The sequence below is a fragment of the Budorcas taxicolor genome, chromosome 17 (assembly GCF_023091745.1).
Source record: "Budorcas taxicolor isolate Tak-1 chromosome 17, Takin1.1, whole genome shotgun sequence".
Classification (NCBI taxonomy): Eukaryota; Metazoa; Chordata; class Mammalia; order Artiodactyla; family Bovidae; genus Budorcas; species Budorcas taxicolor.
The window spans coordinates 7,850,149-7,873,922 of NC_068926.1; the positions used below are offsets into that span (position 1 = coordinate 7,850,149).

Genomic DNA, 23,774 nt, shown 5'->3' on the forward strand with positions numbered 1-23,774 from the left:
TAATTTCTGATTTCTTCTGTATTGGTTATATATTTATTTTCATGTTCTAAGTCTCAAGCACCTTTCTTTAGCTTAACTGTTCATTACTGTGACCATCCCATTATAAAACCAGGTCAGCTTATGACCTCACCCCTCATCTTCAGTGTCTTTTTACCCATGGCATTCATCAGATTGAAGAAAAATTAGATGCTCCCACTTTTTTCCCAGTATGCTTACAGAAGTTTCATTTACCTTACTTTGTTTATACTATGTCCTGTTGTCTTGGAGGGCAAGGGAAAGAAAAAGTTAGTCCCAGGGTTCCTGGGTTCCATCTAGGGGTGTTTATCTATATGCTAGACTCCCTTTTAATGGATCAAAGAGATGCAGCATTTCCCTCAGTAAAAGCTAAGACTTATTACCACTGCACAATTAGACATATTTTATTGCTTTCTGCCCTCCATACTCCCAAGAGAAATATGTAATAATAAGGAAGTAAAATAATTAATTCCAGCAATTTCCTTGCCATTAAACAGTATACTTTAAGATTTTAAGGAACAGAAAGTAATAAGATTTTGAGCATTCACATAGAGAGGTATGTGGGGTGCCCTAAAAGTAGAATATATATATTTTTATGTATAATAACAAAATAATATTTTGAGGATAATAGAGCCTTACAGATTATTCAATTCAACCTGTTTATTTTATAGAAGAGGAGACTGAGGCCCAAATAGAATAAACAGGTTTGCTCTGGATCCAACAGCTAAATCATTTTGAAGTTAGAACTAGAATCTAGATATTGTTTCTTTCCATCTGGTACTGTTTTTTGTTTTTTTTTTTTACACACCATCTTGCTTTTATAGTAGTATTACAGAGTGATAGAAAGAATCTGCCTCTAATGCAGGAGACCCAGGTTCGATCCCTGGGTCATGATCATTCCCTGGAGGAGGGAATGGCTATCCACTCCAATATTTTTGCTGGGGAGTCCATGGATTTACAAAGAGTCTAACAGGAATGAGTGACTAACACTTTCACTCTCACAGAGTGACCTAATTAAATTGGATTTAAACATATGTATGAAAACCATCTAGAATATGTAAAATTTGTTAAGGAATTAAGAAACAAGTAATTAGAAAGCCCACAGTTTTTCAAAAGTGAATTTGAAGAAGTTTAAAAAATAATAAATTTAATGATTGAAGAGGTTGAGGTATAAGAAGAGCTTTTAAATCACCATAAAGTAACATCTTTTAAAGCTCTTCTCTCTGTTTGGAGCCCGCTATAATTTCTGTTTTCATGCAGTGTTCTTTCAGTCTCTTTTTACCGAGAGTTGTTGTTCCTTAAAATTTATTTGCCTTTTTCTTCCTTTATTAGATAGTGAAAGTGAAGTCGCTCAGTCGTGTCCAACTCTTTGCAACTCTGTGGACTGTAGTCTGCCAGGCTCCTCTGTCCACGGGATTCTCCAGGCAGGAATACTGGAGTGGGTTGCCATTTCCTTCTCCAGAGGATCTTCCCGACCCAGGGATCGAATCCGTCTTCTGCATTGCAGGCAGATGTTTTACCCTCTGAGCCACCAGGGAAGCCCTTTTATTAGATAGTATTTTTCCACAAAGTAGGGGAGAAAGTTGGAGGAGAAGTAAGAAATACATAAGAGGTTGCTTTGGGGTACCTTTAATAAACCACAGAATAAAATTAAATTCCATTAAAGAAAAAGCAAAAACAAATTCATGTTGTGTTAAAAAACAAAAAACACTGTCTCAGTTACTTTGTTTAAGTCCCATGTAATTTTTTTACATTAATGAAAACCTGACTTTTTAATGTAGACAGTTCAAACATATGTGAGTATGTCTTAGCAAACTGCCTTTCACATAAGGGATATACAGTAAGGTTTTTTACGGTTAACTTAGGAGTTGTATGTGTTTGTAGTGGACCACATGTTATCCAGTGTGTGCTATATTGTATAAAATTGAGCTTCCCTTAAAACCTGTAGGCCATTTTTATCTTGATTTTGAGAGGAAATGATTTAACTTTGAGTATATAAAATTTACTTTAGGTTTAGGAAAGAATGAATAGGATAAAGAAATCACACATTTATCTTCTTGGTGGACTTTTTTAAAGTGTGTACCAGAAGCATTGTGGTAGAATCTGAGTATTCATATGTAATGAGAAAAAATGACAGACTCTGCCGTCTTAGAGCCTGAAGATATTGCAGGTAGGTGTACATGTAATTGATTACAAACTACTGTTACAATTCTAAGAAACACAGTTCCATTTGAATATGTATGTCAATAAGAAATAGACTCATTGAAAGTGTTAAAAAATACAGAATTTGCAATATGAACACACTCAAATATATACATGTGAATTCTTGTGTTAAGCTTATAAAAATATCTTACGCTTAGGAATAAGTGTTGGTTATATGCCTTCATTGTGAGATTCTGAAGATTCAGCAACTTTTTTTTAAGTAATTTGGAGTTAAACAGGTGTTAAGCTTTTCTGTACTTGATAAAGATCTATTTCATTCCCCTTGAGAATGATTCAAATCTTCCTGGAGAGGGGAAAAAAGTCACATCAGCTTCCAATTGTCAAAATTCAGTTTTAAAAAACTCAAGTCTTTTTCCCAGTGGGTTTCCAGATTGAAAAACATATGGACTCTATCTTCTGAGTAAAAAACTTTCATTTTCCTTTTGAATTACCTTTAAGACTTCACCCTGATATGAGAAGTATAAAATGAAACCATAAGGTATTTAAACAAAATCTACCTTTCTGTGATTTTTTTTTTTCTTTGTCAACTTGGATTGATAATTTTGTTAAATTTAGAAATAAAGCTTTCTCTTTTAAAATGAAATATATTTTGTTACAGGTACCATTGCCTTTATTTTTACAGGAGATGGAAACATATAGGTTATTCTTGGTGTTAGTTGCTAATATGATTATTTTATTGATTTTAGTGGATTTTAAGTAGATACTTGTCTTTTCATTCAAACTCCTAGCTTAGGATATAGATCATGTTTGCTGTGAATTTACTACATGGTTGAAATAAACACTATTTTTAACAGTTCTTTGACCAAAGGAAATGCTATAGCAGACTAGGAGGCCTTGCTCCATATTTGCAGTAAAACAATAAGCTGAATAGGCAATAAAAGAAGTTTGATCAGCATATCTCATTGCTATTTGAGGAGAGTTGGACTGAAAAAAATTAATTTGTTGTTGAGAAGATGCAACTCATATCTTTTATAGAAATTTATTTTAAACTTAAGTTTATAGCTTTTATGTTTTATCTTTTTTTTAATTAGTCACTTTCCCAAATATTGGGAGTTGAAAGGGAAGAGCTGGAACTTGAATAACTTAATTTTCCTATTTCCTAGTGAAAATAAGATTATTGGAGTCTTTTCAACCATTTGGAACATTTCTACCTTTCATTTTATTTTTGTTAGCATGCATCCTCCTTTACTGAAAAATGTGGCAAGATGTTTTTTTAGGATAGTCATTTAGATGGACACGTATAAAAATGATTAGGGATTAGAGTCTTTGCTTCCTTTTTTCCCCCATGCTATATCTGTAGTCCAGCATGAATAACCAAATGAATGAAGTAGTATAATGAAAAATAAAGTTTTAACTATGATAATTTGCCAAGGCTGATTATATGTGCATAAAGGCAAGAATATAAACTCTCAGTGCAGAATCTTCTAAAAGATCTATTACATTCTATTTTATATTTTTTGTTTTATATTTATTTATTTTTAATGTCCCAGTGTTTATTCTAGAATTGTAAGGATAGTGAAATATTACAAAATGTGTTAATGTGATAACTCATAACATTACTAGTTGAACATTCATTTAATAATCCTTTTCTCATGTGTCTGAAATATTTTATTGTAATAATACACTGTACTAAATTATTTTATATCCTGAGTTTCAGAAATTTCTATTGTTTCATTGTTTTGTCTGTTACTGTGTCAGTGCATTTGTTCTAATATAAAAGACGAGTTTAGTTGCTATAGTAAAAAACTTTTAGAACAAAACATATATGTAACCTATATATATATAACCAAATATAACCTGTATATATATAGGTTATATATAGGTTCAATGGAGATATATATGTGTGTGTGTGTGTGTATATATATATGTTCAATGGATATATATATATAGGTTCAGTGAGTGTATAATCCATATATATATATAACCTATACAGGTTCAATGGATATCAGTTCAGTTCAGTTGCTCAGTCGTGTCCAACTCTTTGCGACCCCATGATTAGGTTCAATGGATAAAAGCTCTGACACAAACATTAAGTTGTCCAGTTTGGTTTTATTTATATATATATGTGTATATATATATTATTTATATATATATATGGTTATATATATAACCAAATATAACCTATATGTATCAGTTCAGTTCAGTTCAGGTCGCTCAGTCATGTCCGACTCTTTGTGACCCCATGAATCACAGCACGCCAGGCCTCCCTGTCCATCACCAACTCCCAGAGTTCACTCAGACGCACGTCCATCGAGTCCGTGATGCCATCCAGCCATCCCATCCTCTGTTGTCCCTTTCTCCTCCTGTCCTCAATTCCTCCCAGCATCAGAGTCTTTTCCAATGAGTCAACTCTTCGCCTGAGGTAGCCAAAGTACTGGAGTTTCAGCTTTAGCATCATTCCTTCCAAAGAACACCCAGGGCTGATCTCCTTCAGAATGGACTGGTTGGATCTCCTTGCAGTCCAAGGGACTCTCAAGAGTCTTCTCCAACACCACAATTCAAACACATCAATTCTTCGGCACTCAGCCTTCTTCACAGTCCGACTGTCACATCCCAAACTAGACGACTTAATGCTTGTGTCAGAGCTTTTATATATGCCCATTGAACCTGGATAAAAGCTCTGAGACAAGCATTAAGTTGTCCAGTTTGGTAGTGCTGTTAGTCAGAATTAACTTTTTTCAATTTGTAGCCTGTCTTCCCAGTTTGCATTAATAACATAATTATATAGGATTCAGTGTTTTATTATTAAAGCTTGTTTAATTCTTTGTGAGATTTTTTTTTGGAGACAGTCCATCTTTTAGGATAAAATGGTTGGATGACATCACCGACACGAACAACATGAGTTTGAGTCGAGTCTGGGAGTTGGTGATGAACAGGGAAGCCTGGTGTGCTGCAGTCTGTGGGGTTGCAAAGAATCGTACATGACTGAGCGACAGAACTGATCTTTTAGTTTTTGAAATTAATATAGAGAATAATGTCATTTATTGGAGCCGTTTCAGCTCCTATTAATGAATTTTTAAGTACCATTTTCTGTTTATCTTTCTTTTCCTATTTAAAGTTGAATATTGTTACTTTCATATCAATATTTGAAATATAATCCCTTGCAGCACAGTCACTGAAATTTGTACCTATGAAGATTAATGGATTGGGTCATGAATGAACTGTTAGATGTCTAGTCAGTTTTTGTGATTTTGACCTTTTGTCTTTACACAATATACTTATCCATGCCTAGAGTGTTCTACTCATATGTCCAGGTCTAGTAGAATCTTCTTATATTGCAAAATTCTATGACATTTATATAGTAATTATTTGGTGGGACTACTTGTATTCATGGCATAGCATTTTTCCCACAAAAGTTTATAATGTACAGTGTACAGTGTAGAATATAAATGGCTTCTTTACTACCCTTGAAGAAACTTTGAAAGATTAGTTTCTACTTGCCGATTTTCTCTTCTCTCATTTCTCTCTCGAGCTCACTTCACTCAGCCTTTTGCTTCCTCATTCTGTGGAAGCTGTACTTTTCAGAGTCACCAGTGATATCCACGTTGCTGAATCACAGAGTTAATTTTTAACTTTTCATCTTCCTTGACTTATGAATACTCCTTGATATTGCTGATAACTGCCTCCTTGAAGTACTTGTCTTTTGGTGTCTGGAACACCATATTCTTCAGGTTTTCCTCCTAGAAATAGCTGCTACTGAAGATTCCTTGTGTGTTTCTCATCTCCTTAACCTCTGTATTATTGGGATTACTCAGGCCTTCGTCGTTGGGGTACTGCTTTTTCCTTCTTTGGCTCTATGCACTTCAAGATTTTAGTCCATCCCCATCTGTATTATGTAAACATGAATAATCAGTGACTCCCAAAATATATACCCTGACACCTCCTTTGAAATTCACACTCATATAGTCAGTTGTCTGCTCATCGTCTCTGTTTGGATATCTATACTGCTTCTGTGATACAAGAGTCTTTAAAAAAGAAATCCCAGAATCTCATTCAGTGGCTGACCATAATAGAACTTTATTTAGTTTCTATATAAAGTACGTACAAGTTAGATGTTTCTGATGGGTGATTTATTTCATCTTATAGCCGCATTATCTTTAGTTCTTGGTTTCTAAGATCGCCAAATCCATCTATTTCAAACCAGTAGAAGTTGCATGGATGATTGTGTATAGAAACATTTCGTAGCCAAGGTTGGAAGTGACTTACCTCTTCTGCTCAGATTTCACTGGCTAGAGCTCAGTCATAGTCGTTATGGTCATATGGCCGTAATTAATTGCAAAGAAGATTGGGGAAAGTGGTCTAGCTGTATGCCTAGACAGAAGAGAAAAATTTGTTTGGTGAAGAGTTAATCCTTTTCTAATAGGCACATCAGACATAACATGTTTAAATCCTAATTCTTGACCTTCTTTATCAAAACCTATCCTTGGGAATTCCCGTCGTTAGGACTCCTTGCTTCCACTGGAGGGAGCATGGATTTGATCCTTGGTAAGAGAATCAAGATCCCACAAGCCATGCAGCCAAAGAAAAAAAAAGAATTGCCAAAATCTATTCTCACATTCTCTTCCATCTTTGTTAATGTCTATTCTTTTCCTCTAGTTTCTCAGATAAAAAGTTACGGCCTTCTCTCCTCTCATACCTCATTTATGATTAGTCAGTGTTTCCTTTTGATGACTCAGCCTTCAAAATGTGTCCAGAATTCAAAGACTATTTACCATTTCTACTGTTTCCATTTGTTCCCTGACACCCCCATCTTCTGTATTATTGCAGAGTCTACAAACAGGAGTTCCTGCTTCTACAATCACCTTCCCACTCATACTGATGCTGTTTCCGCAGCCAGAGTGAAACTTGGCAAATCATGTTACTTCCCTGCCTATACTATTCTAATGTGCTCCCCATCCTCTTGGTAACTGGTCTCTGCTTATACTAAGACTCTTCATCCATTCGAAATGGCCTCCCTGCATTTCGTGGTTTCAGGTTACTTCTGGGCCCTTGAATTTACTGTTGTCTTTGCCTGAAATTTTCTTCCATTTGCATAACTGGTACTTTCACCTCCTTCAGTAGGTAATTTTATTCAAGTGTTCCTTTCTCTTGGAATCCTTCCCTGCTCATCCTGTGTAGGGTGTATACATGTCCCTTACTCTTTTCTTGGTTTTTCTCTTCCTCTTCCGTGCTTCATTTTTCCTAGGGCACTTCCTCTTCTCTGTGGGAGGTATGACTAGCTGATAATCTTGATTTCATGCTGTTTCTCCGTGTGTAGATTGTTACTGGGAAATGACTGTCCAACACATGACCACGTTGCTCCGTGTGGAGTTGGAGTCATATGATTTGGTAAGATCCGTGGACTGTAAATAGAGGATGTGTATGTCATTTCTGGGCTGGGTTGCTCTAGCACCCACTAGACCATTCCTGTGCTCTTTTCCGATCTTGTGTCTTGGCTTCAGGACTTTGATATCTACTTTAGTTCTAGGCCTCTTTCACACCATGTGACATTAATTAGCCTTGTACATCATATGCTTTGGAATCCACTTTATTTTGAACAGTCTTCCATGTATGCTTGAACTTTCTATCATGTGTTATTCATTTATCACTACATTGTATCTCAGAGAATTTTAAACCAATTTCAATAATGCATTAATAAAACTAAAATCAGAAAAATAGGAAATTTAAAATTACTGTTGAAGACCCTCATCTTGTTTAAATTATTTTCATAATATCTTTATATATCGCTGATCCTGTTTGTGACACCAGTTGTCTTGCTGTTCACACCATTTCCTGAACCCAGGGTAGGCAAGGCACGAGCTAAAAGGCTGGAAGGAGACATGATGAGCCTTAGGAACTGCAGACATGTTTATTCTCTCCTGGCTGACAAAGCAGTCATAACATAACATAGCACAACACACCCTCTCTCCTGGCTGGCCCAGCAGCCATAACAACAGACACACTGTATTCTCTCCTCTCGTGGGTGACCCAAGGAACGCAACCGTGAAATGTCACCGCTCTCTTAGGTGGAGCTTGTGCTTTGAGTTACAGCACGAAGTAGCTCCTGACCAAGTGAGCACCTTGCGACGTGCATGCGCAGTGCTGCACTTGATGTCAGCTGTTACATGATCACTGTTTACAAAACGTGGCACCAGAGAGCCTGAACTCGCCATCTTGGCCAGTTTGCTCTCTTCCCATGCCTTGTGTCCTGATTTTAGATGATTCTTCCCTCTAACCTAATTTTTTATATATTTGTTCCTGGCATCATAATGACTACTTAAAACTCTTTCAGTATTTCCCCATTGCTACAGGATAAAACCCAAACTCCTTAGCATGGCATGCCTGGTGTCAGGAAGAGATTGTTGAGCTAAAAGGTGTTCGAGTAGTTGGTTAAAGAGACAAACCAATGTGAAAGGGTGAAGCCTTTAATCACTGCGGTAGTATGAGAGTTGAAAACTGTAGGACTCCTTCTGAACAATTATATTTCTTCTCTGAAACTTTGACCCAGGGGCCTGTCAGGTTCAGAATAGATCAGCATAGTTTCATGTAGAAATTGGGGTGGTCTCACTATTGAGGGAGCCCTGAACAAAAGGCTCCAGCGGTTTTGTGGACCCTGAGTTTGGAAGAAGGCAAAGGGTATGGCTCCAGTCGACTGAATGAAAGTGTGGGCAAGTGTCCTCAAGATTTCCCTCTTCTCCTCTTTTAAACGTGCATGGTCATGCTGTGTCCATGTCTTTGTGACCCCATGGACTGTAGCCCGCCAGGCTCCTCTGTCCAAGGAATGTTCCAGGCAAGAATACTGGAGTGGGTAGCCATTTCTGTCTCCAGGGGATCTTCCCAACCCAGGGATTGAACCTGTGTCTCTTTCCTCTCCTACATTGTCAGGCAAATTCTTTTTCACTGCACTATCTGGGAAGCCCCCTCTGGTTAAAAAACCCTCTCCAAAGGTACACGAAGAGGACCAACAGTCAAAGCTTCAGATAAAGAAACCTAGGGAAGAAGCTGGGGGGTCTGGGGTGCAAGCATGCCCAGGGCATGAGTGGCAGTGGAGTCCGAGTCCCTGGCCGAAGCTGTGTTCAGAGACTGCAGTGTACTGGCTACACACCAAGCCTGGTTTGAGTGGGGGAGGGCAGCTTTCCCTAAAAGTGCCTGGAGGGTTAAAGCCTTTGCAATTGTTTATAGTTAATCTGGAAAAAAACAATTCACGCATATTCCAGGAGTCAGACTCCTCAGATCGTTCTCCGTGATCTGACTTCTGCCTGTTTTCTGTAGTCTGTTCATTGGCCACTTCTTGCCTTAGACTCTCCAAAAGTTCTGAGACACTTAACTTGGGCATATATCCAATTGTTTCTTACTGATTTGGCTTTGCTAGTGCTTCTCCTTCAGAATGAATGCTTTTCCTTCTTCTGGTTAGCATCTGTTAACTCTTAGTCCCAATTTACATTTTATGGCCTTCCAGGTTGCTTTCTGTTACTTTGGAAAATGCCTCTCCATTGTGTTCTCAAAGGACTTTTTGTGTATATTAAAATTGTCTCTTCATATATCCGTTTCTTCCGTTGGACTGTGAGGTCCTTGAGGATAATGACTCTGTCACCAAAGGACTTCTTAAGTCTCCGGTGCCTGGTATAGATCCTTGAGCATCATTGGTGCTTAAAAAGTGTTTGTTGATTAAATAGATGAATGAATGAGTGAAATACAAGCTGGTTAGTTTTTCATCTCTAGTCATTTACAACCAGGCGAGAACCTTTGTTTTTTACTTAATTTCCTACTGGGACCAACCAAATGAAATTACCTAATTTTCGGACCTCTGTACTTTGCTTATGTTCTCTTAAAAGCCTACAATGCCGTCTTCTTCCTAGTATATCAACTGAAACTTGACCCCTTCTTAAAGGTCTTTCTCAAAAATCTCTTACTCCTTCAAGTGTTTCCTGATCCCTTTGAAACATGTGTGATCACTTACTCCTTTTTCTGAATTTCCAAAGCTCTGGATTTTTACTTTTCTTACTGCATGAATCTTATGCCATGTAATTCTCTGCTTCTTTTATCCGATTTATTAGATTGTAAATGCCTTGAGATTAGAGATCCTGTGTTCCTCATATCAGTATCCCTTACAGCACCTCAGTCAGTGCTTTCCAAATAGTAGTGGACACTCAGAAAAAAAATGTTTGTAAATGAATATAATTAAGCCAAAGCAAAACTAGTTATTGAGAGCCAGAAAAAATATGAAATGCAGTAAAGAAAGGGAGGAAAATAAATCACATCCGAATGTGAATAATTGCTTCAAAATTGAAAGTACTAGAAAGTTTCTAGGGGATGACAGCAACTATTGAAAGAACCGGCTTCCAACTGTCTTAAAAACCTGGAAGTGTAACCTAATAAACCCGTTCTCCCCTGTGGATAAGGAGCATATACTTTTGCTAATTTATCTAGGTTGCAAAGAATGGTATATATATTTTCTGTTTTATGCTAGGTAAAATCTGTTATTTGCTTTTCCCAGTATTTCCAGCACATTACAGCACCCTGAGCATTTTGGATTAAAGGCAGCAAGTGTTGGATTATACTGGCTTGCTGATGCATTTCAGCCTTTAAATTATTTATTTAAAAATATGAATGTCATACATTGAAGGCTGATACTTCTTTGCCTTTTCTGTCTCTCCCTATAACTTATAAACAAACTATCTTAAGAACAACAGCAACAAAAATGTGCTATAGGGCCTGAGTTTGAGAAAAAAGGGTGTCCTAGATGCCAAAGTAGTGGTTCTTTGCCATGAGACTGGATTCCTGTGTATGCTTAAAAACCATGGAGTTTCTACACATTTGGGGCAGGTGATCAGAGCTACTAGAAACATTCAGTGAATATGAATAGATTCCAGACTTTTTAGTAACAAATGCTGACCTATACTACACAGTACTCATGGTATTTACTTTAATTTTACTTACCTGATAAACAGCGACAGAATATTATAACCCCTTCTCCTACCCACCAAACTTATAGCCTTGCTATTTCAATTTTGGTGATGCTAGTGCTGGAAAAAGTAATATCTTGTAATTGTTCTTTGTTGGAATGTGTGCAGATAGTCATATATTTTATAAAAAATTTAAGTTCCATTCTAATCCATCATTTTATAAATGAACTGTCATAATATATTTCTGAGACTAGTATGAATATCTTGGTGCAGAAGTAGTAGCATTACCAAAATCCTTTGGTAATGAAGAGTTCCAGATGGAAGGTCTAGCTTTGTTTCTTCGTGGCCAAATGGCTTGACTTCTGAGCCTTAATTCTTCACCTGTTAATTTGGTGGTATATTCCTAATTTATAGGATTATTTTGAGAATTAAATGAGTTCATGTATAAAATACTTAGTGTAGAGTGCCTGATACATCATCAACAGTCAGTAAATTTTAGTTCCCATGCCCTTTCCAGAATGTCAGAGTAATTTATTTCTGAAGAGAGTGAGGTCCTGTCTTCCTAAGGCTTCAGATTATCCTTTGTGTATACATTGTCCAGCTCTGTGACTATTTGTTACTGTGATCATACAGCTTAAATATTGAAGACAGTCTCCAAATATAGTACAGGCTCAATTCTTTACTTCTAGGCATGGTTTAATACAAGTTGAAAATTCATAACAGTATCAGATAGAAGGACAGGATACACTGATTAAACATATATTGATTAATTGTTTGGGAAACCAAATTATCATCAATATCAATGACTTGAAAGCAAGGTAAATTTGGTTTCCTGAAGAATCAGTGTGTAATAAACTTCCATTTAAGTGCTGTTTCATTGAGGTCCAGGAAGATCATGGGTTTATCGTGCTTACCCATCCCAGACGTTCTCATCATTTTCCTACTCATTTTCCTTTAACCTTCCTGGAGTGAATTTAGCCAACTGCTCTTTTTACTGTTGCCTCTTAGGTTGCTGAATATGGCTAGGGATGGGGAGGATCACAGTTGTACAGATTAGCGCCACTTCAGCCAAATGGTTTCCAATCTCTGCTAGGCCTTCAGAACTACTTAAGTCATCCTCAAACTTTCCTTTAGCTAGCTTTCTTTCACACTCCCCAAGGCAGCTCTCTAAAATTTTATCCTTTCATTCTGTACTTTACTCAAAACCCTCCTATTTAATAGAGGAAATAGAAATAACCAGACTGAAGTTAGTCCTTCAGTTTTCTTCTCTTCAACCTTAAACTCATTTATTAAAATGCACAGCCTTATAACTTTCCCTCTTGCCACAGAAGGAAATGATTTTGTTTACTTCCAAGGCCATGGTGCGCTTTGTGCAGGATCATACCTCTTCTCTTTCTCTAGTTTGCTCTCACCTCCTCCTCCTTGCTGTCTTCATTCTTTGAAGCTTGTCTTTTTCACTTACACACATACTCATCTGTTTTTCACCTTCTTTAATTACCTTATCTCCCTAGTTCCTTTCATTGACAAACAATTTTAAAATGAAGTCAGTAACTTTTGTATACTGATGCAATGGAATATTTTTCAGCAATAAAAAGAAATATAGTGCTGTAGTAGCCATGACATAGTTGGATCTCAAAAACATCATGCTGGGCTTCCTTGGTGGTCCAGTGGTTGGGAATTTGCTTTGCAATACAAAGAACACCAGTTAGATCTCTGGTCAGGGAAGATTCCACATGCCGTGGGGCTGCAAAGCACATATACCACAGCTACTGAGCCCGTGCGTCACAACTACTGAAGCCCAGGTGGCCTGGAGCCCACGCTCCACAACAAGACAAGCACCACAGTGAGAAACCTGTGCACCGCACCTGGAGAAAGGCTGTGAACAGCCAAGAAGAGCCATTCATTTATCTAAATAAATATTTATTAAGTTAATAATATTTAATTTAAGTAATTAAATATTTAGTAATTTAAAAAATAATTTTAAAACAAGTATAAATTTAATAAATATTTACAAATATAATGAATATTTACATTTATGTAACTTAAATATTAATAAATATTTTTAAAAAGAGATGTTACTGCTCATATAGTCAAATATATTAAGAAAATAAAACCATTTATGCTAAGTGAAAGTCAGTCAGAGACCTCTACCTACTGTATAATTCTGTTTGTGTAAACTATGCAAGTTAGGTAAATCTGTAGAGAAAGATAACTAAGCTGATCATTTCCAGGACTGATAAAGGACTTTTTAATGGTTTTTTTTTTTTCCTTAATCAGTTTTGAGGTCACTGGTGATACCACCTTAAGCACGTTGTATTATCCAAGTAAATAAATGGCATCTATAAGTATCTGAACACTTAAATTTATTATCAGCTGTAAATAATGCCATATATTTATTTGCATAGCATTTTACTTATGTTAAAGCAATTCCATATACTTTATTTTTTTGATTCCTCACAGTAGCACTTTTGTAAATGAATAAATTAGAATTATTTTATTAAAGCATTGGAGGCCCAAAAATGATAAATGACTTACGTAGAAATTGTAGATCTGATATATGATACAGTTAATGTGACTGTCTTTACTTTATAGAAATGGAGCGATAATATTTTTGCCATATACAGAAATTTTAAAGCCTAATGATTTTCTAATAAAAAATTTTCTAAAACTTTAGCTACCCTCTATGTTATAGTATGAATTAGTTATAAATTTTATTTTAAAGAATCTTCCTTAAAAGATAAATTAGACTCAGTTCTTTGGTATCTTTTATATATAATGGAGATATTAAAGAAGAAAATGCATTCTCATGGGCTCTCTGTAAAGTCCCAGTACTAACAATGATGCCTTTAACCAATTATTTATACTGTGACTTATTTTAGATTGGCCCAAACTTAAGACACTGCAGTCCAAAGCAAACCCTATATTGTCTAACCTATATACTGTGAAATCCTGTACTTATTCATCCCTAAGGAAGGGAGAATAGTGGGTATGGGATTTCTTTGGAGGGAAATAAACATTTTAAAATTAGATTATTGTGATTGTTGCACAACTCTGTACACATTATAAAGCATTGAACTGTACACTGTAAACAAGTGAGCTTTATGGTATATAAATTATATATTACAAAATTGTTTAAAACACACAAAAAGCAATCAAAACCTTCCCTCCATTCTTCGTCTTTCTGGACATTTTAATCAGAATAAATATTGCTGGCCATTCAGTGCTCTGAAGAATCTTTGCTTGTTTGTCTTTTTGGCACCATTCTATTTTGCTTCTTCTATTATCTTATTGATTATGAGAATCAATTACTTCCTTTCCTGTTTATTTCTTTCCTCTTTTGTAATTTTTAAATATCGGAATTTCCTAGATTTCACTTTTTCCTGTCCTTTCAATATAGTTTTTGCTGGATCTAGCGCAATACCTAGCTAATAGTAAGCACTCAATAAATTTTTGTTAGATAAATATCTAAACCCATTGACTTCCAAGGCTAATCAGTCTCCCAATTTTATATGTCTAGCCCAGACTGCTTTTCCGAGTTCCCAAGTTATATTGCTTACTTGCTAGACATGCCTACCTAGACGTTCCAGGTGGCGCTAGTGGTGAAGACTCTGTGTGCCAATGAAGGAAATGCAAGAGAGGCTTCAGTCTTTGCATCCGGAAGATCTCCTGAAGTAGGGAATGACAACCCACTCCAGTGTTCTTGCCTACAGAATTCCATGGACAAAGGAGCCTGGCAGGCTACAGTCCCTGGGGCTGGAAAGAGTTGGATATGACTGAGCGACTGTGTACACCTAGATATTATTAGGAATCTATGATATGGTTACGCCAAGCATGTCTACTTAAGCTGCTTCATTTCAGTTAAATAGCATCTTTCTCCCCTCCTCTTTTGGTCACAAACCTCAATTTTATTCTCATTATCTCCTTTTTTTCTCACCTCCCAAGTTGAATGTCTCATCAAATCTTATTCCATTTCAACTATGTCTCTGAAATCGTAGCCTGTACACTCCATCCCCACTGTCTTATTTTATATTGCTGCCACATAACATACAAGGCTGATCATAAATAATCCTTTATTTGAAAAGTTTAGTTATCTCTCTGTTGACTATAAGATATAAAAAGTAACTATTTTAGTTAACCATACAGTGACTTTTGAAATCTTGATTCTAACCCTGTGTTTCCTGCCTTAGTTTTCGCCACTCTGAGGCTGCTTTGAAATGATCTGTCTTACCCAAACCCTCTTCGACAGAAATGCCTTTTTATGTCTGCCTTTGTGCATGATGTTTCTTCTGTTTGTAATGCCGTTTCTATTTTGCCAAGCAGACTCCTGTTTATCATTTAAATTATTTTTAGAAAATTATCTTGTTCATTCTTTAATTATTAAGTGCTGGCTTTGTTTCAGTTACTGTGCTTGGTCAGTGAATTACATAGACACAAACCCTTGTCCTCATGGAACTTACAAAATAGATCCTCACTGAAAGCTTAATGAAATCTTCAGTCCTCCCAGGCAGGGTTAATTAGTACTTTGATTGTAGCTATAATAGTATCCAAAAGAGTTTCTAGAGGAAATGTCTCGTGAAAAGCTCATTGGCTTTGAAGTCCGTAGACTCTTATGATTTACTACTGATGGATAAGACTGAGCTTTTTCATCTTAAAAATGAAAAGAGCAGTATTTAATCATGGAAGGCTTGTAGTGAGGCTTGTTGATAATGCATGCAAAAGAGTGTAATGTCTAGCATACAGCAGCCTAATGCAGTAATTGTTATCTAATTTAAAATTTTATTGTTTATATTCGATAATTTTCTTATTCTGATTCTAATGTAAAAAATTCTGTGCTGAACCTAGCGTAGTTTATTTGTAAGTACCAAGATTTGGTACATAGTTGGCACTCAACTGATTTTTGCTGAATTATTTTTTACATAAGATTTTTGGGGAAAAGAGAACAGATCTGTGCAGTTGGTGTGGCTACTTAGGTGAATTTTAGAGTTTCTGGTATCCAGTGATATCATGTATTTTAATTTGAAAATCAATTTTCTGTTGTTAGAGTCTTAACTGGTAGTACAATTAACATTAGATTTTGATTTCTCATAACTTACTCTTGGTAAAAATACTGAGTGAATAAAGAAATGGTTAACAGGCTAACAACAGCTAGGAAACCTTTGGTATTATTTTTTGAATAATTGACTCCATTGCAAGATTGTATTTCTTTTGAAATGTCCAAATTTAATGAAGATGGGTCTCTAGTTGTCTCTGAAAGCAAACAGAAATACACTGAATAGCACCATTGCTTAAGTTCATTACTACATAAAATGTAATTTTACCTAATTAACACATATGATGCTCTAGTGACTCAATGTAATATAAATTCTCTATGTAAGTCCTCGATAAAGAAAGGATTCCACTTCAAAAGGTGTCTCTTCTGCAACTGAAGGATTTTTTCTTCTTCTTTTTTTTTTTATTAAGATAGCATAGTGCATAGATCACTTGCATTTGATTTATAGTTGGTATCTGGTAAACAGGTTTTAGTTAATATTCTGTCTATCTGCATGAAGGCACAGTAGATTTCAGCTTGTGAGGTAAAGCATTCTTTTATATTGTACGATAACCTATCTAGCACCTGCACATTATTTCAGCGAGATTTATGCAGAAAGTAAAACCCTTCTAGAACTTTAGCACTTTTATCTTCTAACTGACAGTGCACTGAAAATGTTTATGTGCTTCTTTTTTAGAGGTTACCATTTAAGTTGTAGCTAATGTCTAGTGTTAATTTTTAATCTAAAACTATAGAATTAGAAGCTACCCAGATATAGGAAGAAAAATAGGTAATATACAAATTTAAGAGCAAAATATGAATACCAAAATTTTCTAGGATTTAGAACTTTTTTCTGGCCAGAAGAATTTATTACTGACTTGTGGTAAGGTCGTCAAGATTTATCAGGTATTGTCACAAGAAAATAGGAAAGGTGGAAAATGGAATATTTTTCTAATATAATTGAATTTGACAGTTATTCTTTTTAATACTAGAATTCATTTATTGGTATAGATCCAAGTTACATAAAAATAACCCTACAACCAAAGGGATCACAAACATGCATATATTTGACTAATTTAAATAATGTGACAATGCATTTAGATTATATAATAACTAGAATAGTTTTTATAAGAGCTAACCCTCATTTCAGTAATTAACATTGTTTTACTGTAATAGAATGATAGTAGAACATAATATACCATAATAGAACAATATGAATTTAATGACTTCAGTGAAATAACTGTCAGTGTTTCTTTCTGAATATTGAATTTTGCCTGTTTTTTTTGACAGTCATGCGTATTTGTGATCTGAACACCTTTTCCTGCATCAGGGAAATGCTAAATGTGTGACTGCTCCTGATAGCATCTGAAGGGCTTATTCTGTTCCCTATTCTGAAGATTAGGTTTAACTTGGGCAGAGAATAAAGGAGCCTGAGCAAAGAAAGGAGCGGGGAGAAGATAAGATGTTCTCAGAGCACCCTGTCATTTCTCACAGGGTGCTTGAATACAGCAGCACAAAAAGAACATTGCACAACTCCAGGAGTGCCACTTGTGCAAACTGTGATGAGAATGGTGCTCCTCCACGTTGTGCCATTTAATAGAGCTCTGCTCTGTCACACATCATTTTTGAATTCTTACTATTTTCTCATCTGTCTTTTCTCAAGGTCAGAGACAAAATATCTTAATAATCTTTGTATCCCTAGCTGTTGGCTCAAGGTTGAGTTAGTCATTATTAGACAGTGTTTTAGGAGTCTACTTCAGTGTCCATCCATTCAGCACTGTTAATTGGCCGATTGGATTGCCATACTTTCTCTGAGGAAAGCTAAAGTTTAGAGAGTCTTATAATTTACTTGTGGAAAATAATATATCATTTATAGGTAAACCATTCAACTATTAGAGGAAGATTATGGATCATCCCTTAGTTACTGATTCTCTGTTTTAATATTTCTTCCTTTCCAAGTGATTCTCTTTTGGCTCATCCTTATTCATTTTCTTTAGTAGATCAAGTCACTGTCCACAGTGGGCCTGGGAGGGGAACAAATAGCCTCTTTATTTCATCAGTCAGTTTTGTTCTTTAGAATAGAAAGTACAAATTCTTTATATAAAAATGCATTGTGTTATATTATGTAGCTCCTAACAATATGTTAAAGTTCTATTTGTACAAATACATATATGTGTAGGTTTTTAAAAGAGTAGAAAGGTAATTAGATGGCTTTTGCAGAGTCAGACATGACTGATGGAACTGAGCATGCACGCATGCTTATACTTTGTAAAAGACAGGCCTATGTTATCATTTTAACGTTAGACTTTGAGATTAGGCCAAAGAAAGGGGAAGAAATAATTAGAAAGAAACATTAGAACATTTATTTTCACTGTCATTATTTACACATGCACAGCTTTTCAAATACAGTATACTCCTGTTAGTCAAAGGTACTTGGAGCTTGTGTACTAACAGGGGACCTAACTACCAGACCTTTTATAGAGAAGGCTTTATTTCTAGATCTTACAGAGCCTAGGGTTACATCCTGAATTTGAGTACTTGTTGGAGGATCTTAGTTTTAATTATTTGTAGAAGTGGATATAGATGAGGTTTGTGAATGTGACATCATGTAGTACTAATGTAATTTTTTTTGATAGATACAGAGATATAGAGGTATAGGTCTATAGTGGTCTAGATGTATATTTATAAGTTCTCAGAATAAGTGATTTCTCGTCTTATCCATGCTTGTATTTGGTTAGCAGTGTGTTTCTGAATACATGAAGTCTTTGAAATTTTTCTACCATCCCATAGTGATAACTACAAAAATATATAACAACTTAGTTCATAAACTTATGAGAAAAGTGTTGGATCCGTTTCCCAAATATGCCAGTTTCTTATCCTTTTTCCCCGAGAAGGATATTTTGGAGAGGGAGTGTCAGTATTTCCTAAATAAGAGTGAAATCTTCATGTGAATAATCAAAAGATATTAAGTTGATGATTGGCACCTACACATTCCCCTTTCCAGTCATGTTCTAGACTGACAGATTGTGACTCATTTTCTCAGTGATAGAGCTTTATGCTGAGACTGTATGTTGTTGGAAGGAGCAGAGTTGGGACAAAACAGTGAATTTTTATGTCTCAGTTTCTTACTATGTAGATGACTTTAAACTTACTAGTAATTATCCTTATCTGAAAGAAAAAACAAATATGACTTATTTTTTTCAAAGAACATATATTACTCTTAACAATCAGAAATTGGTTGATAAATGCTAATTTTTTCGAATGAGGCTAATAATGATTCCATTTTGAGTAAATTCCTTGAAGGTTTTTATTCTGCATTATCTGGAGAGACTTTTAAAAATGTATTGAAATTGTTGGTCTCTCTAACTAATTTTTGTAATCCATCGTGGGTCTGTGATCTGAAATGAGTGATTTTGCTTTTATCTTCAGACTAAATTGTTGTAACAGGGGATAGACTACTTGTATTGAGAAGATATTCTGAGATTTAGTTTCCAGGATAGTGGAAAGATTATCATGCTGAGGTATAGATTTCTTCATTTTATTTGGATATATCTAAAGTATATTTAAATTTTTGATAGAATGTTTACATTTGAAGACAGAAGTGCATAATTAGGGTAAATAAAACTTACCTTAAAATTTTTCCTACAATGTGCACAGTTTCTCTGTTTCTAATACATCAGTGTTTTTGCTTCAGCCAAATGTCACCATTGTGACCATTATTTGTTACTGTTGAAGAACACAAAAATAAATACTATAGTTCTGTTTCCTCCTAATTGTGGTTATTATTGTTACAGATATTTTTTTCGAGTTTCTTGAAAATTTGTGAATGATTTTATAATTCCTCTGGGTTTTCTACTGCTTGACAAAAATGATCACACACATGCTGTAATAGCCATCGGATTTGACTTCTCTCTCAAGTATTATATTGGAATCTATTGTTACCTAATTTAGTAACAATTTTGTAATAGCAGCTTAACATCTCTTATAATTTTAATTGTTATCAAGAAGAATGACATCGTTTACTCTGACTCAAAATTCAGAAGGATGGATGAATGACAAATTAATAATTTACCACCTTTGCATAACACTGAAGCACAGAATATTAGAAGGATTGATGGCAGAAAAGGTTAACAAATTTTAGCAGCTTTCATTAGCTTTACACCGTCATATGTTTGTGGTGCTGACTGAAATAGGCTTTGTAGGAGATCTCAGTCTAGGGAACTAATTACTTGTGCCGATTGCTGCTCTGATGAATAGACCCTCATTGTATCATTCCCCTGAAGACGAGGAGCAGCCTGTGATTCACGACTGCATCCTGGCTGATATTTGATAATAATTTTAACAGATAAATGTAGGTGGGCAGAATGATGAAGTACCTATCCAAGCTCCATGGCTATCAAAGCCATACACATAGCCATCTGTGTACCGCCTTTCCCCCACTATCCTAAGGAGGATTTTATTAATTGAGTTTGAACAACTGTTCTCTGTGTTTATGTGCATTCTATAGGTATTTCTTATTTAACTTTAAATGCTATCATAATAATAGTTTTCATTTGAAACACAGCAAAATAAGAATGAAAGAGGTTTTTAATTTTTTTCTCTTCGAGGACTACAGTTCTTACACATTTTTGTATTCTACTTAGATTACTTTATATTTCCTCCTCTTGAGGCATGAACAAATTGACAAAGGAAATCGTCTCTGTTTCCTTGTCTCCCCAGCATTCTCCTGAAGAGCATAGGATTCCTATTGTTTTTGAAAAATATTTTCTTTAAATAATGCCCTGTTTTTTAATGTATGCCTTCATTAATCTGAGCCAATTTTTAATTGGTGAAGTACTTATTTACAAATCTATTTTGAACTTTTAAAGGTAGCCTCTTTAAACCATCAAAATGTGGATAACTTTTATGTAGGTATTTTGGGACTGTCAGTTGGTCAAGGCTACTAATTTGTCAAAGGTGACAGGTACAATTTTATTAGCTCATGAAATACAAGTGAGGTTTTATTTTGCATTAGTCATTTGTTTGCAGAATCTTTGATTATGAATTTTAAAATTTCATTATTGAAACTTACAGGTTTTCATGTTGTATATCTCTAGTGTAAAATTATTCTGCAGAGATTTTTTTTAACTGTAAATGAAACTGTAAATGAGAAAACTTCATATTAGTCTTTTCCTTAGAAAACATTTTTTAGCATGCTAGATCATGATTAGTTAATTTGAAAAGAAAGTTGACATTCATATTTTGCCATGTAAAATGATCTACATAATTGGGGAAAATAGAGTGGAACTTGAATTGAGTGAACCCTTTAAAAAATACATTTCTAAAAGTATGCTTTTGATACAGCAATTGTTGCACATCATATACCATGTAGTTTTTAATTAAATATAAAAACAGACTACATAAAACAGAAATCCAATCTGATTTGCTTGAAAATAGATTGCTATTTCACTCTATAGGAATGGTTTATTTAAAAACAGTAAGTGGAAAAGAAATGCATTTTCTTGTGTTGTTCTAAGCCTCAGGGGCTAAATGTAATGAATATTTTAAGAGATTATTTTAATTAAATTCCTGCACATCTAAACAGAGTAATATTTTATTATCACATACATAACCATGTAACTGAGATATTCATTAAAGTTAACACTTTCTGGACCAAGAATTCATGGTATGATTTACTGACCTTGTGCAAAAAGGCACAAATTAGGAAGAAAAATGAAGGGGGACAGACTTTGATTAATATAGGTAATGCTATCCCATATTTATAATAGCCTTTTCCCTATTCTGGTTTATAAATGCAGCCACAGAGAAAGGTGCCCTGCTGAGGCTGAAATGAGGCTGAAATCAGAGCACATGCCACTGGAGTGTGGGGAAACTGATCACACTGTCAGCAATTCATTTCAAAATGATGTATTTAGTGCTCATTTCACCTTCCAAGAAAAAGGAAAAGGAGTTCCTTAGACTGGAAGGTGATATTGTTATTTTCAAGGACATACCTAAGTTAAAGATTGCAGAAAGGGGAGTGTGAGGTAGAGGGAGAATTAAGAGGAATGGGAGGGAAAAAAAGGCAGAGCAAACAAGGAGAGCTTTATGCAGAAATTCAGTGCTACCACGCTGTTTGATAATTGCTAACATATGTGGCTTCTCTGTTTCATTGTAGTCGTCCTCGTGAGTTCTGGCGCCTCGACTACTGGGAAGATGACTTGCGGCGCCGGCGACGATTTGTGCGTAACCCTCTAGGATCGACACATCCTGAAGCGACACTAAAAACAGCCGTGGAACATGGTCAGTGTGTAAACCACTCCTTGCCAGTAGCGAGCAGCAGGTACAGTACTTGGTAATGAAGAGCATAACTTCATTATTACAAGGTACTGTAAAATGCTCCAGTGCCATATTCCCCAGCTACGCACCCTGCAATCAGAAGTTAAATTTTTATAGTTAGTGTAGGGTCCTATTAAGTTATGGTGTTAAGTGTATTTATTTATTGTGTTACACATGCAAAACTTACTTAACATAGACCCTTTGTTTCAGAGTAGGAGGATAAAATATTTCTCCCTTTAAGTGACATACTCAGCTTTGAGTGAATTAATCCAGGACGTCTGTCTTAAATCCATGAGTATCAGAAAGACAGCATTTACAAACCAAATAGGTTTCCAGGTCTTGTCGGGTATGTATGATTTTCCCTCAATCATGGTATTTTAGCATGAGATTATGAAGTGGGAGAGAGAGCAATAAACGTCCAAGTGCCTCGATACTTTCTGAGCCTTGATTTGTAGATGGTTGTGATAGATGGCTCCTGGAGAAAGAATAGACATTATTTTCATATGTTCCTGTTCTGCATCATCTTGTTATCAGAACTTAACAATTTTTCCTTTTTTGATATAATGCATAGCACTGTGATTCAGTTGAGGTAGAAGCCTCATGAGCAAATTGGGAAAACTGAAAAAGTCCTTTGGACTTGATAATATACCCTCTTTGATCATAGGGTTTCTACATAGGTTTTGTAACTTTTGAAAGCCAATTAAATTTTGTTGGTTAAGGGGGGAGATGTACCCACTCATATTAAATTGTTTTTGATTTTATAAAATAAAAATTGGTTAGTTTTTAGTAAGATGAGAAATAGTTCTGATTTCCCTTCTGTTAGTTTAACATGCAGCAGCTTATAGTTAAATGATAATATGTAATGTCCAAAATAAATGTTAAATTACATTCAAGAAGGATATTAAGAATTTAGATTAAAAGTCTGTGATCTTAGGTTTGGCCTCAGTCAGGCAGCTTAACCTCTTGCACTCAGCCTTAAAGAGCCATTTCTGGAAGAAAATGTCCACAATATGTCATCAGATACAACACCAAATGTGACATCAGTCCTTTAAAATAAATGATCATACAGAGAATAGTCAATAACAAAGTGATCTTAAAGCAGTAATAGTCGCAGGGCCCTACATCTTCAACTGCAGGAGGCGGAGAAGGAGAAAGAAGATGTAGAATTAATTAGGCCACTTTTGCTTTTAAGGTTCAAGTGCTTTTTATGTAGTGCTATGAATTTCAAGAGTTTTATATATATATTTTTTCTTCTTTCATTTTTGTTTTTGGCCTTTTTTTGGTTTTAGTTAAAACTCTTACAC

At 35.3% G+C, this 23,774-nt stretch overlaps 1 protein-coding gene across 1 annotated transcript in view; it reads left to right on the forward strand.

The window, feature by feature from the left end:
- The window catches only part of LRBA (LPS responsive beige-like anchor protein), a 746,337-nt gene that overhangs the window by 403,960 nt on the left and 318,603 nt on the right, over positions 1 to 23,774 (forward strand). Inside the window, exon 37 of the mRNA XM_052655100.1 lies at positions 22,310 to 22,434. Within this exon, the coding sequence (XP_052511060.1) occupies positions 22,310 to 22,434 (125 nt within the window). The remainder of the gene's footprint in view (positions 1 to 22,309; positions 22,435 to 23,774) is intronic.